The following is a 27,757-nucleotide window of genomic DNA, read 5'->3' as shown; positions in this document are numbered from 1 at the left end:
GCGGCTCTGACTCCGGCATCGGCGGTGCAGTCTGCCAATTCTACTCCGGCACCGGACCGCGCCGGCACCGGGAGCAGACTCACGTCTCTCGGTGTCTGCAACACCCATCGAGGCAGGCCCGAGTGGAGCGCCCGGCTCCTACCCTGGCCGCGGCACCGCCTGCAGGGCTGCTGTCGACTCCGGGCCTGGAAGGTCCGTCGAGTCCAGCCCCTCCTAGCTCCCCCTTAAGATCAGGGGTCGAGCTACTGGTACCGTCTATGCCGGAGACCTTTGCCTCGGCACGGGACTTGATCGCGATGACGGAGCCATCGCAGCCTCAGCCGGCACCCCCGGGACAGGTAACCTCCAGGGGTAAACCAATGCTTCGAGCGCTGTCTCCTGAGTCCCGGCACCGATCACCCCGGAGGCGTGAACGCTCCCACTCGGGGCGCCGCTCGGAGTCCCGGCACCGTTCTCCCAGGCAGTACCGGTCGTACTCGCGGCACCGATCGCTATCTGCACGGTCCCGGTCGGGCTTCTCTCACCGCCGGCACCGAGACTCCAGGAGCCGTTCACCTCAACGTTCGGCTCCTCGGTCGACCTCCCGGCACCGAACCGATGGTAGGTCCCGATCCCGGTCGACCTCCCGGCACCGCGCCGGTGGCAGGTCCCGGTCTCCGCTGCCGTCCCGGCACCGCGCTCATCGAAGGTCGCGGTCCCGCTCCCGGCACCGACATCGCTCCCGATCTGGATCCCGGCACCGGTCATCACGCCATTCCCGATCCCGGCACCGATGTGGGTCGCGGCACCGACCCTTGGCCCCGAGGGGAGCGTCGGACTCGGCGCACAGAGACGCATACCAATCAGGCTCAGCGCCTCCGTGGCCTTCTAGGGAGCCATTGGTGTCTTCCCAGGCTGACAGCGCCTATGCCATGGGCCAGGACAGACACTCGGCCCTGTTCCAGGACCCTCCACCACAAGAGCGAGGGCCTCAACAGTGGGGGTTTTGGACCCCATGGGCGTATTGCCAAGCCCAGGGTCCTCAACACATTACCCCCCGCCCTACAGGGGAACGCAGACCACCAGAGGCGACGGTATCTAGACCCCCTCCCTGCCCGGAAGCAGACGGCAGGTCCAGTCACCAGGACCCAGAGCTCCCTCCAGGGTCGGAGGTGCAGCCCCACATGGAACCCCCCGTGGACACTCTGTTGCCGAGGGTTTCCTCGTCGTCTTCTCCGGATGAGGCAGTGGCGGGTACCTCGTCCTCCAGCCCTCCCCCGCTCGATCTTAGGGCGCACCAAGACCTCCTCCGCCGGGTGGCACAGAACCTGGACTTGCAAGCGGAGGAGGTGTCTGAAATTGAGGACCCGGTGGTAAGCATCCTCTCCGCCGATGCGCCCACCAGAGTGGCCCTGCCCTTTATAAAAACAATCCAGACCAACACCGCTAACATCTGGCAGTCACCGGCCTCCATCCCTCCGACTGCTCGAGGGGTGGAACGGAAGTACATGGCCCCCTCGAAGGGCTATGAATACCTCCACGTTCACCCGACACCCTGCTCATTGGTGGTCCAGTCGGTGAACGACAGGGAGCGCCACGGTCAAGAGGCCCCAGCGCCCAAGTCGAAGGAGGCGAGACGAATGGACCTCCTGGGCCGCAAGGTCTATTCGGCGGGGGCGCTACAGCTCAGGATCTCAAACCAGCAGGCCATCCTCAGCCGCTACTCCTTCAACTCGTGGGTAGCGGCAGGGAAGTTCGCGGAGCTCTTGCCACAGGACGCCCGCCAGGAGTTTTCCACCATCCTGGATGAGGGCAAGAAAGTAGCAAGGACATCGCTACAGGCCTCCCTTGATGCTGCCGACTCGGCCACTCGGACCCTGGCCTCGGGGCTCACGATGCGCCGAATTTCTTGGCTGCAGGTCTCTGGCCTTCCACCGGAGCTCCAACATACTATCCAGGACCTCCCCTTTGAAGGCCAGGGCCTGTTTTCCGATAAAACAGACCCCAGACTAAAAGACCTCAAGGACAACAGGGTCATAATACGGTCGCTGGGAATGCATACGCCTGCGACACAGAGCAGGCCATTCCGGCAGCAGAACCAGCAGCAGCAGCGGCGGCTGTACCCTCAGTTCCGCCCGCGGCAGGACCTCTCTAGGCGCTGCGGCAGGAACAACCGCCGCAGGCAGTCCGGTGGCCAAACGGGGCAGAACCAAGGCTCCGCCAAGGCCCCTCCAGGACCTAAGCCTTCATTTTGAAGGTGCGCCCGAGGGCGCAGTATCAGTTTCCCCTCCGGATCCTTCCCCGCAGTTTGCCAACCGTCTTTCTTTTTTCCTCCCGGCGTGGACCCGAATAACATCGGACCGTTGGGTCTTGCGTACGGTGCAGGCCGGTTATCGCCTGCAGTTTTCTTCGCCCCCTCCCCCCCCACCCACCATCCCCGTCCCTCTTCAGGGACCCCTCTCACGAGCAATTCCTCCGTCAGGAGGTGCATGCGCTCCTCGTCAAGGGAGCCATAGAGGCGGTTCCGGAAAACGAGAAGGGCAAGGGGTTTTATTCCCGCTACTTTCTAATCCCCAAGTCCAAGGGCGGCCTCAGGCTCATCCTCGACCTGCGGGAACTCAACAAGTATATGGTGAAGTTGAAGTTCCGTATGGTATCCCTTGGAACCATCATCCCGGAGACTGGTACGCCGCCCTCAACATGCAGGACGCTTATTTCCACATCTCCATTGCCCCCCAGCACAGACGTTTCCTCCGCTTTGTGGTCGACCGCCAACATTATCAATTTGCGGTCCTCCCGTTTGGCCTCTCTACGGCCCCGAGGGTGTTTACGAAATGCATGGCAGTCGTCGTTGCACACCTTCGACGTTGCCGCATTCACGTCTTCCCCTATCTGGACGACTGGCTGATCTGAGGCACATTGGAGCTGCAGGTCCGCGACCACGTCTGCAGGATCAGCACCCTCTTTGCTGCCTTGGGCCTCGTCATCAATGTGGACAAGTCTACTCTGCTCCCCACGCAGCGGATAGAGTTCATCGGGGCCGTTCTGGACTCTACCCTGGCCAGGGCCTTGCTACCCTTGCCCAGGTTCCAGTCGCTGTCGGCCATTATTCTGCGCTTGCAGGCGGCCCCGCTGACCTCTCTACGAACATGTCTGGCCCTTCTAGGCCACATGGCAGCCTGTACGTTCGTGACGGCATATGCCCAACTCCGCATGAGGCCTCTTCAATCTTGGCTCATCGCGCAGTACCGGCCGGCCAGACATTCATTGGACACAGTCGTCACCGTTCCTCAGAGGGTACTGGACTCCCTTCGGTGGTGGCTGGACCAGTCCGTAGTCTGTGAGGGGCTCCCGTTCCATCTGCCCCAGCCCTCGGCATCCCTGACTACGGACGCCTCAGATCTGGGCTGGGGGGCACACTGCGGCGCCCAGAGAACTCAGGGCTTGTGGACACCTCAAGAGATCAACCTCCATATCAACATACGAGAGTTGAGAGCGGTCTGTCTTGCTTGTCAAGCGTTTGTCCATCTCCTTCAAAGTCGTTGTGTCGCAGTGTTCACCGACAACATGACGACCATGTTTTACATCAACAAGCAGGGCAGCACCAGGTCCTTTCCCCTGTGTCTCGAGGCAATGCGCCTCTGGGAGTTTTGCATAGCCCATTCGGTTCACCTTTCCGCTTCCTATCTCCCGGGAGTGCGGAACACTCTAGCGGATCGGCTGAGCAAATCCTTCCATTCGCACGAGTGGTCCCTCCGTCCAAACGTCACCTTCTCACTCTTCCAGAGGTGGGGTCGTGCCCGGATGGACCTCTTCGCGTCCAGGCAGAACAGGAAGTGTCGAGCATTCTGCTCCTTCCAGGGTCGGGAGCCAGGGTCTCTAGCAGATGCATTCCTGATCCCATGGACAACCCACCTGTTTTACGCATTCCCTCCCGTTCCGCTGATACACAGGGTTCTCCTCAAGGTGCACAGAGACAGAGCTCGGGTGATTCTCATAGCTCCAGCATGGGCCAGACAGCATTGGTACCCCATGTTGCTGGACCTCTCAGTAGCCAACCCAGTTGCCCTGCCCCTACATCTGGACCTGATCACCCAGGACCATGGCAGGCTCTGTCACCCAGACCTTCCGTCTCTACACCTTACGGCATGGCTCCTGCGTGGTTGACAGGCTCCAAGTTACGCTGTTCTACCTCGATTCGGGAGGTTCTCCTGGGCAGTAGAAAGCCTTCCACCAGGGCTACTTACTCAGCTAAGTGGAAGCATTTCTCCTGCTGGTGTTCGGAGAAAAGTCTTCGCCCTATGGAGATTCCCGTCACCACTATTTTAGACTACATCTGATCCCTCAAGACCCAGGGTCTGGCGTTGTCGTCCCTCCGGGTCCACCTAGCGGCCATCTCCGCGTTTCATCCTGGAGTGGACGGATGTTCTGTCTTCTCCCACCCTATGGTGATGAGATTCCTGAAGGGACTGGAGCGGCTCTATCCACAAATCCGCCCTCCTGCCCCTTCATGGGACCTCAACCTGATCCTAACTCGGCTCATGGGCCCTCCATTCGAGCCATTAGCTACTTGCTCCCTGCTCTACCTCTCGTGGAAGACTACCTTCCTAGTGGCCATTACCTCAGCTAGACGAGTGTCAGAGCTGAGGGCCCTCACAGTGGACCCACCATATACCGTCTTCCATAAAGACAAGGTACAGCTGAGGCCTCACCCTGCCTTTCTTCCCAAGGTGGTCTCAGCTTTCCATGTTAACCAAGAGATCTTCCTCCCAGTCTTTTTCCCAAAGCCCCATTCGTCCCGCAGGGAGCAACAGCTCCACTCGCTAGATGTCCGTCGGGCGCTAGCATTTTATGTGGACAGTACCAAACCATTCCACAAGTCCCCCCAGTTATTCGTGGCGGTAGCGGACCGGGTCAAGGGGCTGCCGATTTCCTCCCAGAGGATATCTTCCTGGGTTACCTCCTGCATCAGGACCTGCTACGACCTGGCCCATGTCCCGACGGGCCGTGTGACTGCTCACTCCACCAGAGCACAGGCATCATCGCTGGCTTTCCTTGCCCGCGTCCCAATCCTAGAGATTTGTAGGGCGACCTGGTCATCGGTCCACACATTCGCTTCCCATTACGCCCTGGTTCAGCAGTCCAGAGATGATGCGGCCTTTGGCTCTGCAGTACTCCAGGCCGCGACTTCTCACTCCGACCCCACCGCCTAGGTAAGGCTTAGGAATCACCTACCTGGAATGGATATGAGCAATCACTCTAAGAAGAAAAGACGGTTACTCACCGTTGTAACTGTTGTTCTTCGAGATGTTGCTCATATCCATTCCACACCCGCCCTCCTTCCCCACTGTCGGAGTAGCCGGCAAGAAGGAACTGAGGAGCGGGCGGGCTGGCAGGGGTATATATCTAGTGCCATAGTGGTGCCACTCTAGGGGGCGACCTGCAGGCCCACTGGAGTTGCTAGGGTAAAAAGTTTCCGGCAAACGTGCACGCACGGCGCGTACACCTACCTGGAATGGATATGAGCAACACATCTCGAAGAACAACAGTTACAATGGTGAGTAACCGTCTTTTTTTTTAAATGGTGAGAAATCAAAGGGGGTTCTTTTTGTTAGATTTCAAATTAAGATTCAAAGGCATAAGTACAAAGTCTTTTCTTGTGCCTTTGGAGATCTCAAATGAAATATTCACTAGGATAATCTATCTGTTTCAAAATGCTTGTATTCCTGTAATATACATAATCAAATAGCATTTAACCGATGTGAATGGTTTGTATTTAAAACTAAGAGCAAGCTGCGGTGAAAACAAAAAAAAAGGTTTGGACTGGGCAGCAATTCTTTATTTCCTTCCCCTCTCACTCCAAAGAATTTATTTTGGATCTTTAGTTGGACTTAAGGTTAAGGGAACTGCCAGATCAAAGTGTTTCTGCAGTTTCCTGGATAAGCCATGAAATATAAGTACAAAGAATGAGTGCAGACTGACTAAATGATGCTGACTAAGTGGTACAGACTTAAAGTAAACAAAAAAAAAAAACACGGAGGAAGAAAGCTACATTAAATGAGTTGGAAAGAAGTTGCAATAGCCAGGATAGGTACAGGCTCCCCTGTGCTATATACTTAAGGTTGGAAGGATTTGATTTTTATCGGTTAAGGTCAATATCACCATACACAGCCAAACAAACACAAATATTTTCATCAATAATAATAGAAATTTACAGATTGACAAAGAAAAATCACCTTGACAGCTTATTAGATATTGTCGTAAAATAATTATTCTCTAACACTCCCATAATTTCCTGTAACTGTGAACATTTAAATTGGTGATCAGAAAAAATGCATCAATATTATCTGTCAAAATTGTTAGGTTTTTTAAGTTGAATTCTGCCAAGCCTACATATACTGTAGTCCAACAAATCCAAATCCAAGATGGGATGCCCATCTTGTACACCTTTTGGATTTTTACATATGCTATTCTGCTCAAACAGGATTAAAGGCACGGAGACCTGACACTCACACCATTCTATACACAGTCTGTTTTGCCCCACCCTACCCCCAACAAGACTTGAAACAATGAAACAAAGACGACTTTCTTTTCAGACAGTCAGCAAATCAGTATAAACATGCAAAAGTAACCATTATGAAAATAATTTGACCGAAACATTTGGTTTTCTAAGATCCTCCTAAATGATTACAGAAACTATACAGCAGATGTACCCATCTGTAATGTCTGTGTAGCTGGCAGGTTTACAGAAATGGCTGCATGTTGCTGAGCACTATTCTTTATCCCTTTTGTAGTGAAATTTTGAAGAACATCACCTCACTTAGTTCTGAGATGAGATGGTTGGCCTAGATCAGAGGTGGCCAGCCTGTGGCTCTGGAGCCACGTGTGTCTCTTCAGAAGTTAATATGCAGCTCCTTGTATAGGCACCGACTCCAGGACTGGAGCTACGGGCGCCAATATTCCAATGTGCTGGGGGGTGCTCTCTGCTCAACCCCTGGCTCTGCCACAGGCCCTGCCCCCACTCCGCCCCTTCCTGCCCCCTCCCCTGAGCCTGCCGTGCCCTCACTCCTCCCCCCTCCCCCCAGAGCCTCCTGCACGCCACAAAACAGCTGATCAGGAGGGAAGGGGAGTTGCTGATAGGCGAGGCTGCTGGTAGGTGGGAGATGCTGGGAGCGGGCTGGGGGGAGCTGCTGGGGGGCTGCTGACATATTACTGTGGCTCTTTGGCAAAGTACATTGGTAAATTTTGGCTCCATTTCAGGCTCAGGTTGACCACCCCTGGCCTAGATAGTTTCTGCTGTTGTCTGGGCTCAAATTCTATGTTCTCATAGCTCCTGTTGCTTTCAGTAGAAGCCACTTGTGTATATCAGAAGGTCCTAATGTTTACTTCAGGAAGACATGGAACAATGACAGTACTTCCTTAGACATGTGATCTGTCACTCTTGATTGTTTCACATTAGAACCAATCTACTAGGCTTTTTTATCTTTAGTGATATGTAAATTGCCCAAACTTCCCCCAGGAGGGTTATTGGGGCCACTTATCTCCTCCCTGCTATGTTGCCAGACCAGGTTTGGTCCCTTTTACCTGCTTAAATATGGGTGTCTGATTTTGTGAGTCCTTTGCAGATTACCATTCAGGTACAATGCTTAAGCCCCATTTTCATTTTTGGATTGCATTTTGGCAATTAAGCTGCATGGCATGGAGACAGGACTTTTGTAGGCAACACAATTTTTAATACAGAATCATATGTTTTTAAGCACTGTGGAAAAGGTAAGCATGGCAAGACTGATGAAATTATTTTTGGCTGGTTTTGGTAAGCACCTAATTTCCTTAAGCAGAGACAGCACATCGAAGCAGATTTCTCTATACTTTTGGGACAGTCTCAGTATCATTTCTCTAGTTTGGAGAGCTTTGCCTCCAGAGTATAGTTGCAGCTCTTGCATCTGGAAAATGTTTAACTTGTTCACCTAACCTCCCCTGTTCTCCCTCCAAAGTTCATCTGAAACAAGGGGAAAAACGTTCTTTTAAAACAAAATGCTCCCTGCTATAGCCTACTAGTGGTCACTTTCTATTGTTCTTACAAGCCCCTTCAAGCCCCTCAGTTAACCTGGAGAAAACACCTAGTGCATGTTGCTTGTATGCCTGTCTTTCCTCAAGCTGTATCCGCTCAGTCTATCCTGAAGGGAGGGATCCTGGGAAGAACAATACGAGATAATTATCTATTAAGAGTAGTCTCCTTTCAGGAATCAGAATGAATGACTAACCACAGGTACTAGTCATTCACTTCTGGGTTTCTTAGGGAGAAGGGTTACTTTTTTGCAACACCAAGTTGTTCAGGAGAATTGGTCTCTAAGGGTCTGTCTGCACTGCCACTGGAAGTGAGCCTCCCAGCTTGGGTAGAGAAACTCCCACACTAGCTTGGCTTCCACTAGTGTGCTAAAAACGGGCCAGACACCCAAGCTCAGATTCAGGGGGGTCAGATGGGCCTGAGAGCCTGAGCTGCCACCCAAACCACAACATCCACACTACTATTTTTAGTGTGCTAGCTCAAGCCGAGCTAGTCCGTGTCTGTCGACCCAGCCTGGGCGGCTCGTTCCCAGCTGCAGTATAGATGTACCTTAAGACCTTGTTTGTTTGGGGATGTTATATCAGATTAGTTTGTTCACTCTAAGTGCAGCAATTTACCTATATCAAACTGAAGTGCTTCCACCCTGCTTTATGGTATCTTCCTGGTTAAGTCTTGCATCCATGCACCTCTGCCCTTGTTCAAATTAACAGTGCAGCATTCTGGGCTGATATCCTATGGTGCAATGTGCTACTGTACAACTCTGTGCTCTGATTTTTCTTGTCATGCATTGTGGGGTGCCTATCAAAAACTACAGGAAATCTGAGGCTTGGGGTCAAACTAACAAACTCCCATGATTCCTCTCCTGGCATCCCATAATTCATCTTATATTTTGCCAGTGCCATTTTTGAACAGCTCTCTGGCCACATGGAGAATGCATTGCTGAGCGCCGCAGTCATGATCATGAACAGGATGACATATCTGTGTTGACAGTCACCTAGGCCAGGGGTCGGCAACCTTTCAGAAGTGCTGTGCCGAGTCTTCATTTATTCACTCTAATTTAAGGTTTCCCGTGCCAGTAATACATTTTAGCGTTTTTAGAAGGTCTCTTTCTAAAAGTCTATAATATATAACTAAACTATTGTTGTATGTAAAGTAAAGAAGATTTTTAAAATGTTTAAGAAGCTTCATTTAAAATTAAATTAAAATGCAGAGCCCCCCGAACTGGTGGCCAGGATCCGGGCAGTGTGAGCGCCACCGAAAATCAGCTTGCATGCTGCCTTCGGCATGCATGCCATAGGTTGCCTAAGCCTGGTCTAGGCAGATGAATTTGGCTCTGTGGCTCCATACGGCTTTGGATGCCTTACGCCGCAGCAATACAGCTGCAGGAGGAGGAGAAGCAGATAGATGAAATCAAGCAGTTACTTCTGCAGGGTGTTTATCTGGAGCAGCTTTACTCAGTGGATTGCCCTTTGGGCTCAGTTGACTAGCACTGGTAGGTGGGACAAGATAATGCTGCAGAACTGGGATGACCAGCAGCGATGGCAGAGCTACAGAATGACAAAAGCCACTTTCCTAGAAATCTGCACAGTTCGCCTTTGAGCTGCAGCAATAGGACAAGAGGTCTCCTCAGCATGGAGAAAGAAGCATGTGGCTATCGCTGTCTGGAAGCTTGCCACATCCCGTTGCTACCGGACAAGCTAACCAGTTGGCTGTTGGTAGATCAACCACTGGGGCTGTTGTCATGGATGTTTGTAAGGCTATGAGAAGCGTGGTGCTGTGCCATGTCATAAAGCTAAACAATGCACAGGAGGTTATTGATGACTTAGCACAGATACGCTTCCTACACTGTATAGGGCTATTGATGGGACATATGCCTATTCTTTGCCCCCTGCACCAACCCAAAGACTTCATCAACAGGGAGGAGTATTTTTGCCAGGTACTGCAAGACCTGGTTGATCACCATAGCAAGTTCACTATTATTAACATGGGGTGGTCTGGAAAGGTCCGTGGTGCCAGGGTCTTTAATAACTCAGGCCTGTTTTCTGGAATGACCAAGGGAATTTTTGCACACCCCACCCCCGCAGACTCTGTGGACATTAATGGATCAGTGGGAGCAGGAGGTGGTGAGGCTTTCTGAACATTATGGATGGGTACTGGATGGAGGTGGCCTGTGATATAGATACATAGATATACATCACAGGCCATCTCCATCCAGATATTTAGATATAGATTAGATATACACCTCTACCTCGATATAACGCTGTCCTCGGGAGCCAAAAAATCTTACTGCGTTATAGGTGAAACCCTGTTATATCGAACTTGCTTTGATCTACTGAATTATGCAGCCCCCCCACCCCCGAGCACTGCTTTACCATGTTATATCCAAATTTGTGTTATACTGGGGTAGAGGTGGATAGATAGGTAGGAAGTGAGTCCCTTCTGGCCTTAAACTCTGACAGCCAGAGAGGGTGCCTCTGAGAAATTTCCCAAAAGGTCAGGGAAACAGGGTCAGTGATGCATTTTTTTTCTCCTACTTTGAGGCCAGGGTGCAGTTGTGGGTAATGAAGATGGCATAATCAAGGCAATAACTGAAATGTTGTGCATTGATTTTATTTGGAGTTGATGCTATGGGGGTTGGGTTAAGCTCTACCTCCATGAAACTCTTCAGCAGAGTTGTATCAAAATATATAATGTTAACAAATGTAGCGCCCCCTTTCCATCTGGTTGCCTTCTTTAATGCCAATCTGCTTACAGGTTTTGATGGACAAGCCTACAGCCCAAAGGACTCTCAAATGGGAGGAAGGTGGTAAGTCCTTCCACAGGGTTTAATATGCAGCAGGTTATAAAATCCCCAAACCCTTACTCCCTGGCTTGAGGACACAGTTCAGGGAGTAGGGGGTCCCCAAAACAATTTCCCTGACTGACTAACTAAAAGCTGGTGCACTCACGAACTCCATGAATGATCCTCAGGTTCAGAGATGACTCTGGACTCCTCAGTCACTGCAGAGGGGCTGATCTCTGTTGGCAGGGATCCTCTTCAGGCAGGAGTCAGGCTGCTTCAGTCCCAGGATTTTCCCTCACCACAAAGGGGTGCAGGGCTCAAGGTGCAGGTTACACAACCATACTAAAATCCAAACTGTAGTCTCCTAGCCCAGCATCCAGACACGCTCCCAGCAGGCAGCAGCCCTGGACTAGCAGCCAGAGCAGAGCTGACTGAGTGATGACTGGTCTCACCTACGGAGCTGGAGGGTAGCTCAGCCTGGCTGGGGAAGTTTCCCAGGAAAACTCTACAAACTGGGAGTCCTTGGTGGAGAAGGAAAACCCAGCTGAGGGATCTTGCTTTTAGGTCCCTAGAGGCCAGTTCTCAAGGGGAACCCTGCATGCAGGCCTGGGACTCACCAGCTCCCCACACAGCCAGTCCTGCCCTGGCCCTGGCCCTGGCTGGCTCCAGACTGATTCAGGCCATGGCTACACTGGCGCTTTACAGCGCTGCAACTTTCCTGCTCAGGGGTGTGATAAAACACCCCCCTGAGCGCTGCAAGATACAGCGCTGTAAAGCCTCAGTGTAATCAGTGCCGCAGCTCTGGGAGCGCGAGTCCCAGCACTGCAAGCTACACCTGTAAGGGATGTGGTTTACGTGCAGCGCTGGGAGAGCTCTCTCCCAGCGCTGGCGGTCGACCACACTCACACTTCAAAGCGCTGCCGCGGCAGTGCTTTGAAATGTCAAGTGTAGCCATACCCTCAGAAATGGCTTCTCCCCTTTCCTGAACTCGCTGGGAAGGGCCTCTCACTCCCTGTTGGTGCTGGGCAAATTCTGAGTCTGCTTTGGCTCCCCCTCCCGACCAGGGACAGTGTGCCTCTCGCTGAGCTGCCAGCAGACAGAGCCCCAGGAATCAAGGTAATCTCCTTCAGGGTTACACAAACAACAGGGGAAAAAATTCACTACTTTAAGGTTTTTGCTTGTTTTTGTTTTTTGTTTAGTTTTTTACATTCAAGACCAATGGAACTGTGACATGGCCAAGTGACAGAGTGCTCACAAATTCTGTAGATGATGCACTTCAAGGTGTTTTTCATCTCCAGAATGGTTGATTGTTGTGGGAAAGACCAGTAATTAGGATGGTGGTTCCAATATGATGTGTGTTCCATAATTTGCAGGACAACGCAAGGCTGGGGTGCAGTGCTTGACCTTTGTAACAAAGATGCTCCATCACAGCTGTTTGCCTCTGCGTCATGTCTCTTTCCAGGGCCACGTGCTCCATTTCAGTCCTGTGAATGCTGCAGGACACCATCACTCCACATATCTGTCTTTGTGGCCCTCTGTTGGGATGCTGTCACTGTTTCCTCCAAAATATCCTCTCTTGTCTTCCCCAACCCCGCTATTGGAAATTTGTCAGTCTCAGGAGTGATAGCTCTCCTTTATGCATAGGCCATGGCACTGTAGGTGCTAAGGGAAATCGAAATCTGTAATAGATTGGGTTAAACATTTCAGTCCAGTGAACTGGAATTTTCTGATGAAACTTTTGTCCAACATTTTGAAAGTAGCTCTAGTCACAAGCTCACAAAGAAAACACAGCGCAGTAAAATCTTCCCTATTAGCTGATTCAACTGGCTATGTCAGAAAGAGGGAGCGACCCTTTGTTTTGGACTGGTAGTTTGAGATGCAGAAACTAAACTTTGGGCAAAAGTGCCTCTTAATATGATGTCCAGAATAAACTAAATGTTGCTGGAAATGTACGTTGAATCCACCAGACAGTGAAATTTGGAACACAACTTGTTGGGTCAGCACAGTACTAGTACTGTAGAATGACTTAGATCAGAGATCTCAAATTCAGATCACCACGAGGGCCACATGAGGGCTAGTACATTGGCCCGAGGGCCGCTTTACTGACACCTTTTCATATAAAGGTACAAAAGCCTGCTGCCCCTGCCCCTGCCCCTGCCCCTGCCCCCACTCCACCCCTTCCATGAAGCCTTGTCCCTGCCCCGCCTCTTCCCACCCCTTGCCCGCCCCATTCCAAACCCTTCCCCAAAGTCCCCACCCCAACTCTGCCTCCTCCTCGCCCCCACTCCACCCCTTCCCCAAATCCCTGTCCCTCCCCTCCTCTGACTCCTCCCCTAAGAGCGTGGCTCCCCGCTCCTTCCCCCTCCCTCCTGGAAAGCACTAAGCGCCTCCAAACAGCTGTTTGGTGGCGGGAAGTGCCTGGAGGTAAGCAGAGGAGCAGGGACTCGGTGCACTGGGGGGGCTAAGGGGGGCGGCGGGTGAGGGGAGCTTGGTGAGCCACAGCAAATAACTCCATTGCGTGTTTGAGACCCCTGACTTAGATGGATACAGTGGTGGTGTGGCCGTATCGGTCCCAGGATATTTTTATTTAACATTATTCTGAAAATATTGCTTTTTGACAGTTTTGCTTTGTTGATGAGGATGACTTATTGTAAGATCAAGCCTCAGTTGCAAGTTTATGCAAAGGCTGATGGCCTCATTTTCAAGATGCAGAGGACCTGCAGCTTCCATTGATTTCATCTCCATTGAGATTGGAAAGTGAGGCCAGATGTTTTTACTTCTCTATGTCAGGATTGGTGTGGGATGTTTAGTTTCCTAAACTTGTATAGTTAGGAAAGTTATCACTTAGTATAGCTGATTGGTTCAGATTTTTGACCTGTTTAGTCATGCTGACTCATATTGTTTCATTGTGCTCCCTTGTCTATAGCCATCTGTTGTTTCTCATCTTTTACTTTGAGAGTAACCTCCTTGGGGCAAGAACCGTATTTGTTCAGTTTTTATAGAGCACCTATCACAATGGGGATCTGGTCCTTGAGGAGGGCTCGTGGGCACTATGGTAATATAATTAATAATAAATAGATGGCAAATGGGGGTGAGGTTGAGGTCCAAGAGGTGCTCCTATTGCCTCAGACAAAATGTGTGAACAATTGCTCATAAGGATTGGAGTATTCACCCACTGCAGTAGCGTAGCTGGTTGGATTCAATGGAAGCAGCTGCTTCCGCTGTGGCCGGCCACGCTGCCCGCTGCACCGCCAGAGGAGCCGCGGGGCACCAGGCTGGCTCGGAAGCCGCGCCTGCCGGCCACGCTGCCCGCTGCACTGCCAGAGGAGCCGCGGGGCAGCTGGCCGGTGCGGGAGCGAAGGTGAGAGGGGGAAGGGGGGTCCAGTCTGGGGACGTGGGGGTCCAGTCTGGGGACGTGGCCGGGGTGGGGGGGCAAAGGGGCGCGGCCAGAGGGGGAGCCAAGGGGAGGCGCCTTTTTTGTGTTTTTTGCTCCCCTTACCCTGAAAACCTGGCTACACCACTGACCCACTGGCTCTGTGGCCTGTAATCCTTTAATCCAGAAGCCCATCAGAAGAGAAGTCTGAGACCTAGTATACGCTACAGGTTACTTCAGTACAGTATAATTTATGTTGCTCAGGGCTGTGAATAATCCACACTCCTGAGCGATGTAAATAATACCAACCTAAGCACCGCTGTAGACAGAGCTATGTCAGCTGGAGAGACATAGCTATTGCTTCTCTTAGATCATCTCCATCACAATCGCTGCTGGATGCAGCTGATCCACAGTAAGTGCTGTAATGTAGGTGTAGCTTGAGGCTCATGGTTTTCTTCATAAGGAGAGGATTTGACATATGAGTCGGATTCTTAAAGTCCTGGCAGGGTCTTTTATGGTTAAGTTAAGAAGCAGCAACCTTCTGATCTGTCAGGCAACAGTCAAGATTGTTTGGGCATCCTCTCAAATCGTAGCCTCTCTTCAGGTTACAGTTGTGCCTCTGAGGGAGAATTCAGAAACAGAAGATTGAATCTCAGATGGTATCCTCCTGGTATTGGTTATTTTTTTTAGCATGGTCTGTCCCCTTGGGATATTTCCGTTCCAGGCCAGGTTCCATCCATTTGGAATGAGGTACTTCATGTTGGACTTTGGCTATTGTAAGTTGGTTACCCTGGGCTGAAAAAATCCACAGGAAATGTGTTTTGTCGCAGAGGTTACAAGTATTTAGAGCTGATTTGGGACCCTTGCTCAGATTTGACAGGGTTAGCATGGGATGTTGTTACACCACAGGATTTTAAAACAACTAAAAAGGGAAAGGGGGAATGAATTATAGCTACTTTATTTACTTTTATACATTCTCAACTCACAGATATCCTCTGCGACGAGGCAGCTCTTTCACATTTCTAACTCCTGGGCCCCAGTGGGACTTCACTCTGGTGAGTAAAGCATACACTGTATTTGTATGTCAAAAGCTTGTCAATAAATAAGGTTCCTTCTTCCTGCATAAGGAAGAAAGAAACATATTGTTCTCTTTCTGGTTAGGCAAATATGAACACTTCCTCACTGAGACATTCTGAGACTCTTGAGTAGCTAGAGAATCGTACATAATAGAGCTGATCTGCCTTGTTGGCCTTAACTTGATTGTATGCTTGTGGCTCTGAGTGTCAAGATGGTACTTGCCATTGTTTTTATTTAGGCTACAGCTTTTGCTGACTTAGCAGGGTAAATGTGACTGAGCTGGTACTTGAAACAGGATTTAGAACAGGACTACAGAAGTAACATTTTGTAATACTGAAAAACTGTAGCTTATTTATGGGTATAATAACTGAAGCATCCATAAGCCTTACTGTGGTAACGCTTGTCCTGTATTCTCCCTATTGTCCTTTTTGGCTTGCTTTTCATTGGTCACTCCTCAGGGCATAGGCATTGACGTATCATGTATGTTTATGAGGTTGTGTGAATAATAATGTAGTGAAGTGTGGGAAATAAAATCCTGACTTTAAAAAAAAAACTTTCTAAGGTTTTATCTGATGGTTACAGATTAACTTAATATTCATTTTTGAATCGCAGTGATTAGCCCTACAAATTATATCCTCTCAAATGAACCTGCCCCAGGGTCACAGATTGAAAGCATTTGAAGCAATAAACTTATTTATCTCCATTTTCTATGTGTGGTTTTTTCTGCTTTTTCATTTTGGCTGTTTATATACTAATGTTTTATTCTCTAACTCTAAATTAGATTTAGTGTTACTAGATTGCATGCCCCATCCAGGGCCGGCTATAGCCATTTTGCTGCCCCAAGCACGGCGGCACGCTGTGGGAGGCTCTCTGCCGCTCGCCGGTCCCATGGCTCCGGTGGACCTCCCGCAGGCGTCCCTGCGGAGGGTTCACTGGTCCTGCGGCTCCGGTGGACCTCCCGCAGGCGTGCCTGCAGAAGCTCCATCGGAGCCGTGGGACCAGCGGACCCTCCGCAGGCACACCTGCGGGAGGTCTACCGGAGCCACCTGCCGCCCTCCCGGCAACCGGCAGAGCGTCCCCCACGGCATGCCGCCCCAAGCACGCGCTTGGCGCGCTGGGGCCCAGAGCCGGCCCTGGCCCCACCAATGGAAACTGCAAAAATCAAGGAGACTGGTGTTGAATGAGTTAACTGTTTATCTGCACTCTGCCATCAGTTCCCACTATCAATCTCAATTACCTGCTCTTAATCTCAGTGCACATAGTTTCTCCTTCATCCTGAAGAGCCAATGGGCACCCTAGAACTTCAGCTCTGGTCTGGAGGCAGCTTCTCTTTCTGACAAGCCGCTTGTGGCTTGCTAGAGACAAGTTCTGGATGGACCTGAGGAAATATTTCAGACTGGGACTTTCCTCTACAGAATTATCAACTGTAAGGAGGGTTCTTATATATAGAGGATGTCCCAATTTTACTTAAATGAGCTTGGATAGGTGACAAAAACAGCTAAAAGAGGGTATGGATAATGGAGGATGAATCCCTTAGTCCTGTTGCCCATGAGTCCCCACCCTTGCTGCAGAGTCTAGGGCCACATCTACAGCTGGAAGGCTTTGCCAGTATAGTTATACCAGCATACCATATCCACAAAGTCCATCTAGTATGGATGCAGTTATACTCGCAAAACTAATTTTGTCACTAGAGCTTATTCCAGCCAAGGCCCCTCCTTCCCCAAGTGAAATAAGCTATGCTGTTGTAATTGCATCTACACAAGGGTATTTTACTGGCATACCTATATTGACCACCACATGACACCTCATCGCACCCTTGAGTGACATAGTTATGCTTTTGAAGTTTATAGTGTAGACGTGGCCTAGTTCTCTGGTTCCAATGGGGAACAGAGCCTCCTAACTCAAACTCCTCCCCTACTTGCATGCCTGCATTAGCCCTCCTCTTTCAAACTTTCCAATGCCTGTACACAATCAGTGCCCAGGGGTCTGTGGATAAGTCCCATTGAAAGTTGGATTGAACCTTGACATTGATGTGAGACCTGCTCATTGGAAACCTTCGCATGTTCTCGTGTTTGAAACCAATACTGACCATATTGTTTGTAGAGAGGCAAGGTAGGTGAGGTAAAAGATAAAATACATTACTTCACCCACCTTGTCTCTGTCATATCCTGGGACCAACAGGGCTAGGACAACACTGCTAACAACGTATTGTTTTTGTTATAAGAGATGTTTGTCTGAAAACAAGGTCTTTGATCTTTTGGGGAGTAAGTTTCGGTCCTGATGCACATTCCTCACCTGAAGTTCTATTCCTGTTCTAGGAATCCCAGGTTGACAATAAGCAGCAGAAAGTTCTTTGTTCTTTAGGTATTTGCCAGCTATTTTCATGCAAGTGTTCCTGGTAATACAGAATGAGTGGGGGGGGAAATGGGATGACTAGAATTGTTTGCAGATTTTTGTTTGCTTTTCTATGACATATTACTGGATCTTTACATTCCACCCCTAAGGGTTATATAATGCTAATACTAATGGCATTCTTTTGTGTCTGTCTTTATGCTGTTTTGCTTACTTGTTTTGGAAAGACATTTCCCTCCAAGAGTTTCATTTAAAAAATGTTCATACTTTTTTTCATTACCTTTGTGGTTGCCTGAATAATACTTCCTGACTTTTTTTATAGTCTAATACCTTTCATAGAAATATATTTTCCACATGACCTGAGTTTCTCAAGCAGGTTTACGTATCATGTCTTTGATTGTGACTATTGCTAGCCAGACACATAATGTCATAAAACAGTATTTATCATGGTTTTCCTTCTGCTATGCTGGTTAAGCCTTCTGGTTTGAGCAGTTTGAACAGGTGGGTTTTTTGGAATCTGTTCCTGTCTTGGCGCCCTGTGAGAATTGTACAGCCGGCTCTGTTTTGAAGCTATGTTGGGCAGGGGAAATGGGGAACTGGGCAATGCAGTACTTATTACCCAAGTCTCGCCAGTTTAAAAACAAAACCTTGGCTTTGCTTCAGAGCCTGGGGTTGGGTACAGAGCTGTGTGTTGAAGACATTAGTATACTTGACTTGCATAAAGCGGGGAGGGGGAATCTTGAAACCAAAAAGATGTGGTATCTTGTATTGTTGCAAGTTCTAGTCAAAAATCTATTTTGAACTTTTTATTGAACTTAACCTAAAAAACAAATACAAACCTGCACACATTATCAAGCCTGTCAAAAATCTCTTCTGAAATAATGGCATTGAGTTCCATATAAGCCTCACAAATGAAATGCTGTACGTATATATTTTATAAGAAGCTTTTCCTCAATCAGCAAGTGGGCCTCAGTCACCCTACTGGGGAGTTTGTGTGTTGTCTTTTAGAATTAAAATATTCGGACAATAAAATGACTGAAAACCGTGGAAACTCTAACTTCTGTTTGGTACTCTGGTTAGATTAAACTGCTGAGGAAGGAAAATACTAATGTGAGCTAATGGATTTCTGTACTTTTGTAATTAATATTTAAACATAAATTTGTCTAATATGTACTGGTAAGAAGACTTATTGGGGTGGAAAAGAGTTGCCCAGTGGTATAAATGAAAACATTGTAAAATAAAGTGTGGAGTTCTTGGAATCCAGAAGGGGAACTAGAAGATACCTTTATACCCCAAGCTGTACTCTCACCAACATTGCTGGGATTTTCAAGGCCACCTTAAGCTCCTCTGAGGAGCTCATCCATGCAGGTGGGGGTACATCTTGGGGAATAATGGTATCGTCCAAGTCCCGTTCAGGGTTCTAGAACCCCAACTCCCATTGACTTTCAGTGGGAGCTGGCACCTAACTCCCTTAGACCCCTTTAAAAATCCCAGCTTTATTACCTGCTGAGCTTGGAAACCATAAGAAGTATCTCATTTAATTAAGTAAATACCTGAATCCATTCAGAGAGCTAACTGCCACATGAATGCACTTCAGTCTCCATTGCTTTAGTTTTTCCTTGTTGTCTTTTGGTTCTTTCTTCACAGCTATAATTATGGGGAGCATAAAGAAACAAGTAAACTTATAAATGTATGGTTTGTGGATGCAATAAAGTGACGAGCCTAAATGATTTTTGCCATTGCAAAATTACTCGTGCAATTATTTTCACCCACAGTTCTGCAGATGCAGTAAGGAGGGCATCTTGAGGCTGATTTCAAAATCAGGCTGTGTGCGTGTGTGTGTGTGTGTGTGTATAATATAGGGAGGCATGCTTTCTACAGTATCATCAAATGGTTAGATATGATTGGTTTCTTTTATTACAGAAAAGGAAGCGGCGAGAGAAAGATGATGATGTTGTCAGTCTCTGCAGCCTTGATTTTAAGGTAAGTCAAGTAATATGTTGTTCAACGTATTGTTCTATCAGGTTCAAATGTCCTGCTATTGTAGTTTATCTAGCCCCCAGAAATTCCCCCAATGTTTAATGTCTGGTGAAAGAAACCCAAGGAAGTGTATGAACACGTTCAAGTGATGGGCACTTGAGATGTAAAATAACAGTGGTAAAAATGACACTTCAAATTCTGCTTTAATTCATATTTCACTTAGGGCTTGGCTACACTGGAGAGTTGCAACGCTGGTGGTGGCTTTACAGCACTGCAACTCACTCACCATCCACACTTGCAAGGCACATACAGCGCTGTATCTCCCTGGCTACAGCACTGGTTGTACTCCACCTTGACATGGGGAATAACGACTATAGCACTGCTGATGCAGCACTGCTCCACCAGAGTGGCAACCAAAAGCGCTGTTGTTGGCCTCCAGAGGTATTCGGAGATATCCCAGAATGCCTGTTCAGCCACTCTGCTCATCAGTTCGAACTCTACAGCCCTGGCCTCAGGTGACCAAGTGTCAGACCCACCCTTTAAATGCCCCGGGAATTTAAAAAATCCCCTTCCTGTTTGCTCAGCCAGGTGTGGAGTGCAATCAGTGAATCTTTCCAGGTGACCATGGCTCCACGTGGCAAACGAGCCCCAGCATGGAGCAATGGCGAGTTGCTGGACCTCATCAGTGTTTGGGGGGAGGAAGCTGTGCAGTTCCAGCTGTGGGAATTACGATACCTTTGGGCAGATATCAAGGGCCATGCTGGAAAGGGGCCATGACCGGGACATGCTGCAGTGCAGGGTTAAAGTGAAGGAGCTGCAGAGTGCCTACTGCAAAGCCCACGAGAAAAGCCGCCGCTCCGGTGCTGCCCCACGACCTGCCGTTTTTACAAAGAGCTGGACGCAATACTTGGGGGTGACCCCACCGCCAATCCGAGGACCACGATGGACACTTCAGAGCGGGGGGGGAGGAGGAGGAGAAGGAAAGCGAGAGTGAGGGTACTGGGGTGGGGGAAGACACCCCGGAGTCCCAGGAGGCGTGCAGCCAGGAGGTCTTCTCAAGCCAGGAGGAAGGCAGCCAGTCGCAGCAGCCGGTACTTGGTGGAGGACAAACAGAGGAGCGGGTTCCCGGTAAGCGGCTTATATTTTCAGGACTGAAATTTTTCAGGAGAGGAGGGAGGGTTAGGGCTGCATGCATGCGTGCCTAGATGCGGAACAGCACATTGATGTGGTCTATCACGTCGCGGTAATCGGCCTGGGTAATCTCTTCAAAAGTTTCAGCCAGAGCGTGGGCAATGCGCTTGCGCAGGTTTCTTGGGAGAGCCACTGTGGTCCTTGTCCCAGTCAGGCTAACGCATCCGCGCCACTGTGCCGCGAGGGGTGGGAGGATCATTGCAAGACACGGGCAAGCTGCATAGGGGCCAGGGCGGAATCTGCATTGCAGTAAAAGACCCTCCCATGCTTCCTAGGTCACCCGCAGCAGCGAGATATCTTCCAGGATAAAATCCTGTGGAAAATGTTGGGGTAGTGTTCAGTGTAGGTGTCCCCTGCAGCTGTTTGCTTTTCCCAACGCACAGAAAGCCCGAGGACAGTACAGCCCTGAAACAATCAGTCCCCCTTACTCACCATTTCGGGGCTCCCATGGGTTATATGCGCTCTCTTTGAGATGGGAATATTATGCTATTGTGAAGAATGTTACCCTCCTTAACTGCGGGGGAATAACTGTCTGGTATAAACAATGCTGCCTCTATTAAGTGTTGCATTTCTGCCTTTACAGATGCAACCTTGAGATCTCAGCTGCCCGTGTTATCAACGGCTGAGAGACTGCAAAACCTCCGGAAGAAGCCGCAAAAAAGCAAAGAAGACATGCTGCAAGCAGTTATGCAGCACTCTGTCACAGAGAATCAAAAAGTGCAGGACTGGAGGGAAAGGGAAAGTAGGATTCGCCAGAGAAATGCAGCGGACAGGAAGAAAAGCACAAAGCAGCTGATAAGCCTCCAGGAGCGCCAAGCAGACTGTATCCAGGCGCTCGTAGCCATGCAGGCGGGAGCACTACCGCGCCTGCCCCCCTACCCCCGCCACTCTTGTCCCAAAGCTCTTTCCCTTGTGTCCCCATGTCAGCTCAAAACCCCCTTCCCCAGCATCCAGGTTCTTACCACCACCACCAGCTGCCTCCAACACCTGTATGTTCACCAAGCAGCCCTGAGAACTATGACCTTTACCCTCTGCACTCAACCCCCTCACCATGCAGTATAGCCATCCTGAAGTGCAGCAGTCATTGTACAGCACTCCAGACGGGACATATTCAAACCTGTGACTGTACAGTTCCCCACCCCACTCCCCTGCCCCTTTAGGTTCTCAAAAACTTGTGTGTCTGTCAACAAAGTTATTTTCTTTTCAATAAATGGATTTTTTGGCTTTGAAAACAGTCTTTATTGTTGCAGAAAGTCAAAGATACCTTAGCCCAGGAAAGAAACAGGCACTGCAAATCAGCTTAGGAAAAACAGATTCCTACTAATATTGTAACCACTGCACTTCACTCCCGTGCAAGGCACCAAACATTACTGTTGGTTTTCAGCCTCAAATTCCTCCCTCAAGGCATCCATAATCATTGCAGCCCTGTGCTGGGCCTCTCTAGTAGCCCTGTTCTCTGACTGTGCAAATTCATCCTCCAGGCGTTGAACCTTAGAGGTCCATGCCTGACTGAATCTTTCACCCTTCCCTTCACAAATAATATGGAGGGTACAGCATGCAGATATAACCGCGGGGATGCTGTTTTCCCCCAAGTCTAGCTTCCCATACAGAGATTGCCAGCGCCCCTTTAAACGGCCAAAAGCACACTCCACAGTCATTCGGCACCGGCTCAGCCTATAGTTGAACCGGTCCTTGCTCCTGTCAAGGTTCCCTGTGTACGGTTTCATGAGCCACGGCATTAATGGGTAAGCGGGGTCTCCAAGGATCACAATGGGCATTTTGATGTTCCCTACTGTGATCTTCCGATCTGGGAAAAAAGTCCCTGCCTGCAGCTTCCTGAACAGGCCAGTGCATCATGCACCTTTCCGGGCCAGCCTGTGCTAATGTCAGTGAAACGCCCATGGTTATCCACTAGCGCCTGCAGAATCATGGAGAAATACCCCTTCCGATTAACAAACTCGGATGCTAGGTGGGGTGGTGCCGGAATAGGAATATGCATCCCATCTATCACCCCTCCACAGTTAGGGAAACCCATTTGTGCAAAGCCATCCAGAATGTCTGCACGTTCCCCAGAGTCGGGGTTCTTCTTATCAGGATGCAATTAATGGCCCTGCAAACTCACATCAACATGATTCCAACGGTCAACTTTCCCACTCCAAACTGGTTCCCGACCGATCAGTAGCTGTCTGGAGTTGCCAGCTTCCAGACTGCAATAGCCACCCGCTTCTCCACCGACAGGGCAGCTCTCAGTCTTGTGTCCTTACGCCGCAGGGTGGGGGTGAGCTCAGCACACAGTCCCATGGAAGTGGCTTTTCTCATCCGAAAGTTCTGCAGCCACTGCTCGTCATCCCAGACTTGCAGGATGATGTGATCCCACCACTCAGTGCTTGTTTCCTGAGCCCAAAAGCGGCGTTCCACGGTGCTGAGCATTTCCGTGAATGCCACAAGCAAGTTCGTGTCGTACGCGACTCGCTATTATCGTCGGACTCCTCATCACTTTTTATCCTAAGGAATAGCTCAACTGCCAAACGTGATGTGCTGGCGAGACTCATCAGCATATTCCTCAGCAGTTTGGGCTCCATTTCCCACAGAAATCTCACTGCATAGAAACCGTTGAGAGAGTCAAGATGGCGCCAAACGTGGATGGAAAAACAGGGATTGCTGGGATGTGAAGTGATGCATCACAGGACGATGGGACAGGAAGCAAAATGACCCACACCCTCTGCCCCCTTCCCACAACCCACGGCGCCAGAATGTGACGAGGTGCTCTGTGGGATAGCTGCCCATAATGCACCACTCCCAACAGCGCTGCAAATGTGGCCACACTGCAGCTCTGGTAGCTGTCAGTGTGGCCACACTGCAGCGCTTTCCCTACACAGCTGTACGAAGACAGCTTTAATTCCCAGCGCTGCACACCTGCAAGTGTAGCCAAACCCTTAAGCACACACTATTGCACTTCAAGCAAACTGGACTTTATGATGTGTGTAACTCTTTCATATAGAAACAATGTGTTTATGGTTCAAGTGTGACACAAGTAAATGTTCTGGGTGTTTAGAGTCAGAAAGCTGCTTCCAGGGAAACAATCCAAGCCAATTCTTTGGAAAGGGAAGATTGCTTGTTGTAGTTTAGCTGTTCTGACTATCTGACTGTAAGCGAATTCTCAGAGTAGGGGGAGAAAGAGGGATGAAATATTTCTTCTGGGAAGTAATAATTTTTGAGTTCATAGCTAATTAGTCTGTATGGCTTTTTAATTTTGATTTCTAGTTTTTTGGTGGGGGCTTGTTTGTTCAACCGACACTCACCCCTCTATATCCTTTGTTGCCATGATTTTTTTTTGTGATTGTGCACTATTTTGTTAACTTTCCTATGCTGTGGTTGCGTGTCAGTCACAGCTTGCTGCTTTCCATGAGTGATCACTTCTATGCGGAAAAAGGCCTCTTCCACAGTGGATCCACTGCTCTGGACAAGCCTCTCCCTATATTTTTCTGGTATTTCAGTACATGTTCCTTCAATTCAAGGCAAGAAAGAATATCAGATAGGGCTGTTATATCACAATAATATCATCTACACATTGGTTGAATGGGGGGGGGGGTTCAGTACCAAATTGATGTCATTTTGTGGGCTTGTCTATGCTATGGGGACTACAGCACCATAGCTATTCTGCACTAACCCCATAGGGTAGATGGTAGATACAGCAATGATCTTTCACTGTAGGTAATCCACCTCTCCAAGCACTGGTAGCTAGGTCAAAAGGAGCATTCCATCAACCTAGCTGTGTCTACACCAGGCATCAGGTCGGCATAGCTACATCACTCAGGAGTGTTTTTCACACTTCTGAGTGACAAAACTATATCAACCTACATTTTAAGTGTAAGCCAGGCCTGTGACTCCTCAGATTTTCTAGGAGTGGTATGTTCAGTAAACGTGCCAGGGGAAGGAACTTTAAAAAAAAAAAAAAAAAAAAACCTCCATTCTGCTGGATTGGACAGAAATGCCTACGAATTATGACTCACATCCACAGCGGTGGGTCACTGGGAGGGTGAGGGGGGGAATTGAAAATTATAGGTGATTTATTTGCCTTATAATAGTTTTAATAGAGACTTCGGCAGGAAGGGAAAAGTCGCAGAGCACAAAGAGTTAAAAGCTCATACTGTGTCTTTTGTTTAACTTGACCCTTTTACCTTGTTGTTTTTCAATGGTTAAGCTATCTCTGACACCCTTACTTGATAGTTCTGGAGTCGCACCTACAAAATACACTCAGACACTTTTTTAAAACTTTATTTATAGCTCTGATACTAGTCACTGTACAGCTTGTCCATAAGTTGTGTGTATTTAATGTATGTACGTGCCTTTTAACACAATTGGCAAGGTTTAGAAAATCCTTAAAGCCATCAGAGTCAAAGCTTTAAGGCAGTGGTTCCCAATCTAGGGACGCCGCTTGTTCATGGAAAGCTCCTGGCAAGCTGGGCTAGTTTGTTTACCTGCCGCGTCTGTAGGTTCAGCCGATCACAGCTCCCAGTGGCCGCAGTTCGCCATTCTCGGCCAACGGGAGCTGCAATAAGTGGCAGCCAGCACATCCCTCAGCCCGCAGCGAGTTTAAACTGTTTACGAATGTTATACTTCTCCCACTTTTGGGGCACACCCGAAACCCTTTGGTGACTTCTGCCCTTTCCTAGACTCTTTAGTGAGCGTAGCAACCATAGATACTGTGTTTTGTCATGCATTTTAACTGTTCCAATTACTTTTTCTGAAGTAAATCCTCAGCTTGCACAGCACACTGCGTTGTCTCTGTACTGTTCTGTAAAGGGTGGAATGATTCATTTAGAGAGCACCTAGGCTGTGGGTTCTGAAAGCATGTACTCTGATGTTTGTTAGCAACCAGATTATGACCTTTCTGTATCTGACAGGGAGTAGACCAAGACTGATGGTATATCTTGCCAGAAGCAAGATGAAGCAATGCTGAGTAACATTCATGAATCAAGTCTTGCCGGGCCTCCAGTTCTTTAGTGAACATGGGTTGCTAATGTTTGAGAAAATAGAATTCTCTTTAGGTGCTTGGGTAGATGAAGGTACAGCTTTGGAAAAGGGAATTGTGCAAAGGAGATACAAATGAGCCTTATATTCCTCTCCAGCCCTTACTTTTATGGGACCATCTCGTGTGAGTAAATGTTACTCAGTATGAGGAAGGGCAGAGCTTTGTCCACACTAGCTCTAGAGGTGCGTCAGTGTTGTTGACAGAGGGAAATTATTGCCAAGAAACTCTAGTGTAGACAGTCACGGTCTTTGAAGAAAACAGGGTGGACAAGACCTGAATTTCTAATGTAGAAAACAAGCTGAAAAACAAAAACCCTTCTTGGGCCACATTCTTCTTATTCTCCAGCACTTGGAATCTTTAAGTCATTGCTGGATGTTTTTGTAAAAAATATGCTGTAGTTCAATCATAAATTAATTAATTGGGCTTAATGCAGGAATTACTGGGTGAAATTCTCTGGCCTATATTATGTAGCAGATCAGACTAAATGATCACAGTGGTCCCTTCTGGCCTTAGAATTTATAAATCCATGTGTCATAATGATGTACAAAAGGAGAATAAATCTGATTCTTCCTCCCTCCCTCTCGCTCTCCACCCCCGCCAGCTGCAGATGCGTTTTTAAAAGAAAACCATATCAACTTTTGTCAGGTGTGGTAATGTAAATTCATGCAACAACTTGCCCATTCATGAGTTGAAAAAATGTATTTGGAAATAAACGTTAAAACTAGCATTTCTGAGATTGGCTGCTAGTCAGTACCACACCTCCCTAGAACATTTGAGACATGAGCAGTACAGGGAGCTTAAAGCAATTGTGTAAACACATTTCTCACTTGTGGTAATACTTTGCTGTTGAGACAAATTTTATATTTCATAAATGTCACAGGCTTCTACAGTAAAGTTCTTCTAACGTTGCATCCATATTAGCAGGATGGAAACTGATTTATGATTTCATATCCTGGGATCACATACATCTAGACTCACAAATATAAATATTGTGGTAACTGTCTGCCAACAGAGGTCTCAAATGCTAATTTTAATTAAAAATTGAAGGACAGAAAAAAAAATCTGGTCTAGTTCACTTCTGTTGTGTGGAATATTTGTAATTGTTTGTTTTTTATTCAATTCCATTATAATTATAGAGCCTTCTCATCATACCAATAAAATTCAGTATTTCAGACTGCATGTAAACACTTCATGTGACCCAGTAATGTTTCATGTCCTACTTTTGTCTGTTTTCAAGTAAACTACTCTGAATTTTTGACGTAGACTATAAATATCTGCAATGGAATGTTAAACACAGATCATAGTCAGTAAACAATTCGACTATACAGATGATGGTGCTGATTTTGTTCAAGTTACAAAAATACAAAGAAGCATGAGATTGCCTGAATGTTATAATGAGTTCGTATTTATTCAAGTATGTGCATGTTACGCATGACAGTACAACTGTACCCCGATATAACATGAATTCGGATATAACATGGTAAAGCAGGGCGGCGGGGCTGCGCACTCCGGTGGATCAAAGCAAGTTCGATATAACGCGGTTTCACCTATAACACAGATTTTTTTTGGCTCCCAAGAACAGCATTATATCAGAGTAGGGGTGTATATATGAGACATTAAAAATAGCTAATTAAAACCAGTATTTCTTCTTCGAGTGCTTGCTCATGTCCATTCAACTTAGGTGTGTGTGTTCGCCACATGCACCAGTGCTGAAAGTTTTTACCTCCGCAGTATCCATATGGGAGTGGCTCTGGTGCCCCCTGGAATGGAGTGCGCATGCCGCAGTATATAGGGTGCTGCCGGTTCCTCTCACCCTCGGTTCCTTCTTGCCACCAGTGATGGTGCTGGAACTGTGGCTGCTTCAGCTAGTGCTGTTGCTGCTTGTTCGTACAAACTAGTTATCTCTTGTATTATAGTGTA

At 48.5% G+C, this 27,757-nt stretch overlaps 1 protein-coding gene across 1 annotated transcript in view; it reads left to right on the top strand.

Annotated features, from left to right (window-relative positions):
• The window catches only part of NET1 (neuroepithelial cell transforming 1), a 92,642-nt gene that overhangs the window by 35,103 nt on the left and 29,782 nt on the right, over positions 1 to 27,757 (top strand). Inside the window, exons 2-3 of the mRNA XM_050936891.1 lie at positions 15,191 to 15,257; positions 19,555 to 19,614. Of these exons, the coding sequence (XP_050792848.1) occupies positions 15,191 to 15,257; positions 19,555 to 19,614 (127 nt within the window). The remainder of the gene's footprint in view (positions 1 to 15,190; positions 15,258 to 19,554; positions 19,615 to 27,757) is intronic.

The sequence above is a fragment of the Gopherus flavomarginatus genome, chromosome 1 (genome assembly GCF_025201925.1).
Source record: "Gopherus flavomarginatus isolate rGopFla2 chromosome 1, rGopFla2.mat.asm, whole genome shotgun sequence".
NCBI classification, from domain to species: domain Eukaryota; kingdom Metazoa; phylum Chordata; order Testudines; family Testudinidae; genus Gopherus; species Gopherus flavomarginatus.
Note: the sequence above shows the minus strand (reverse complement) of the source record. Positions and strands in the feature narration are given on the sequence as shown.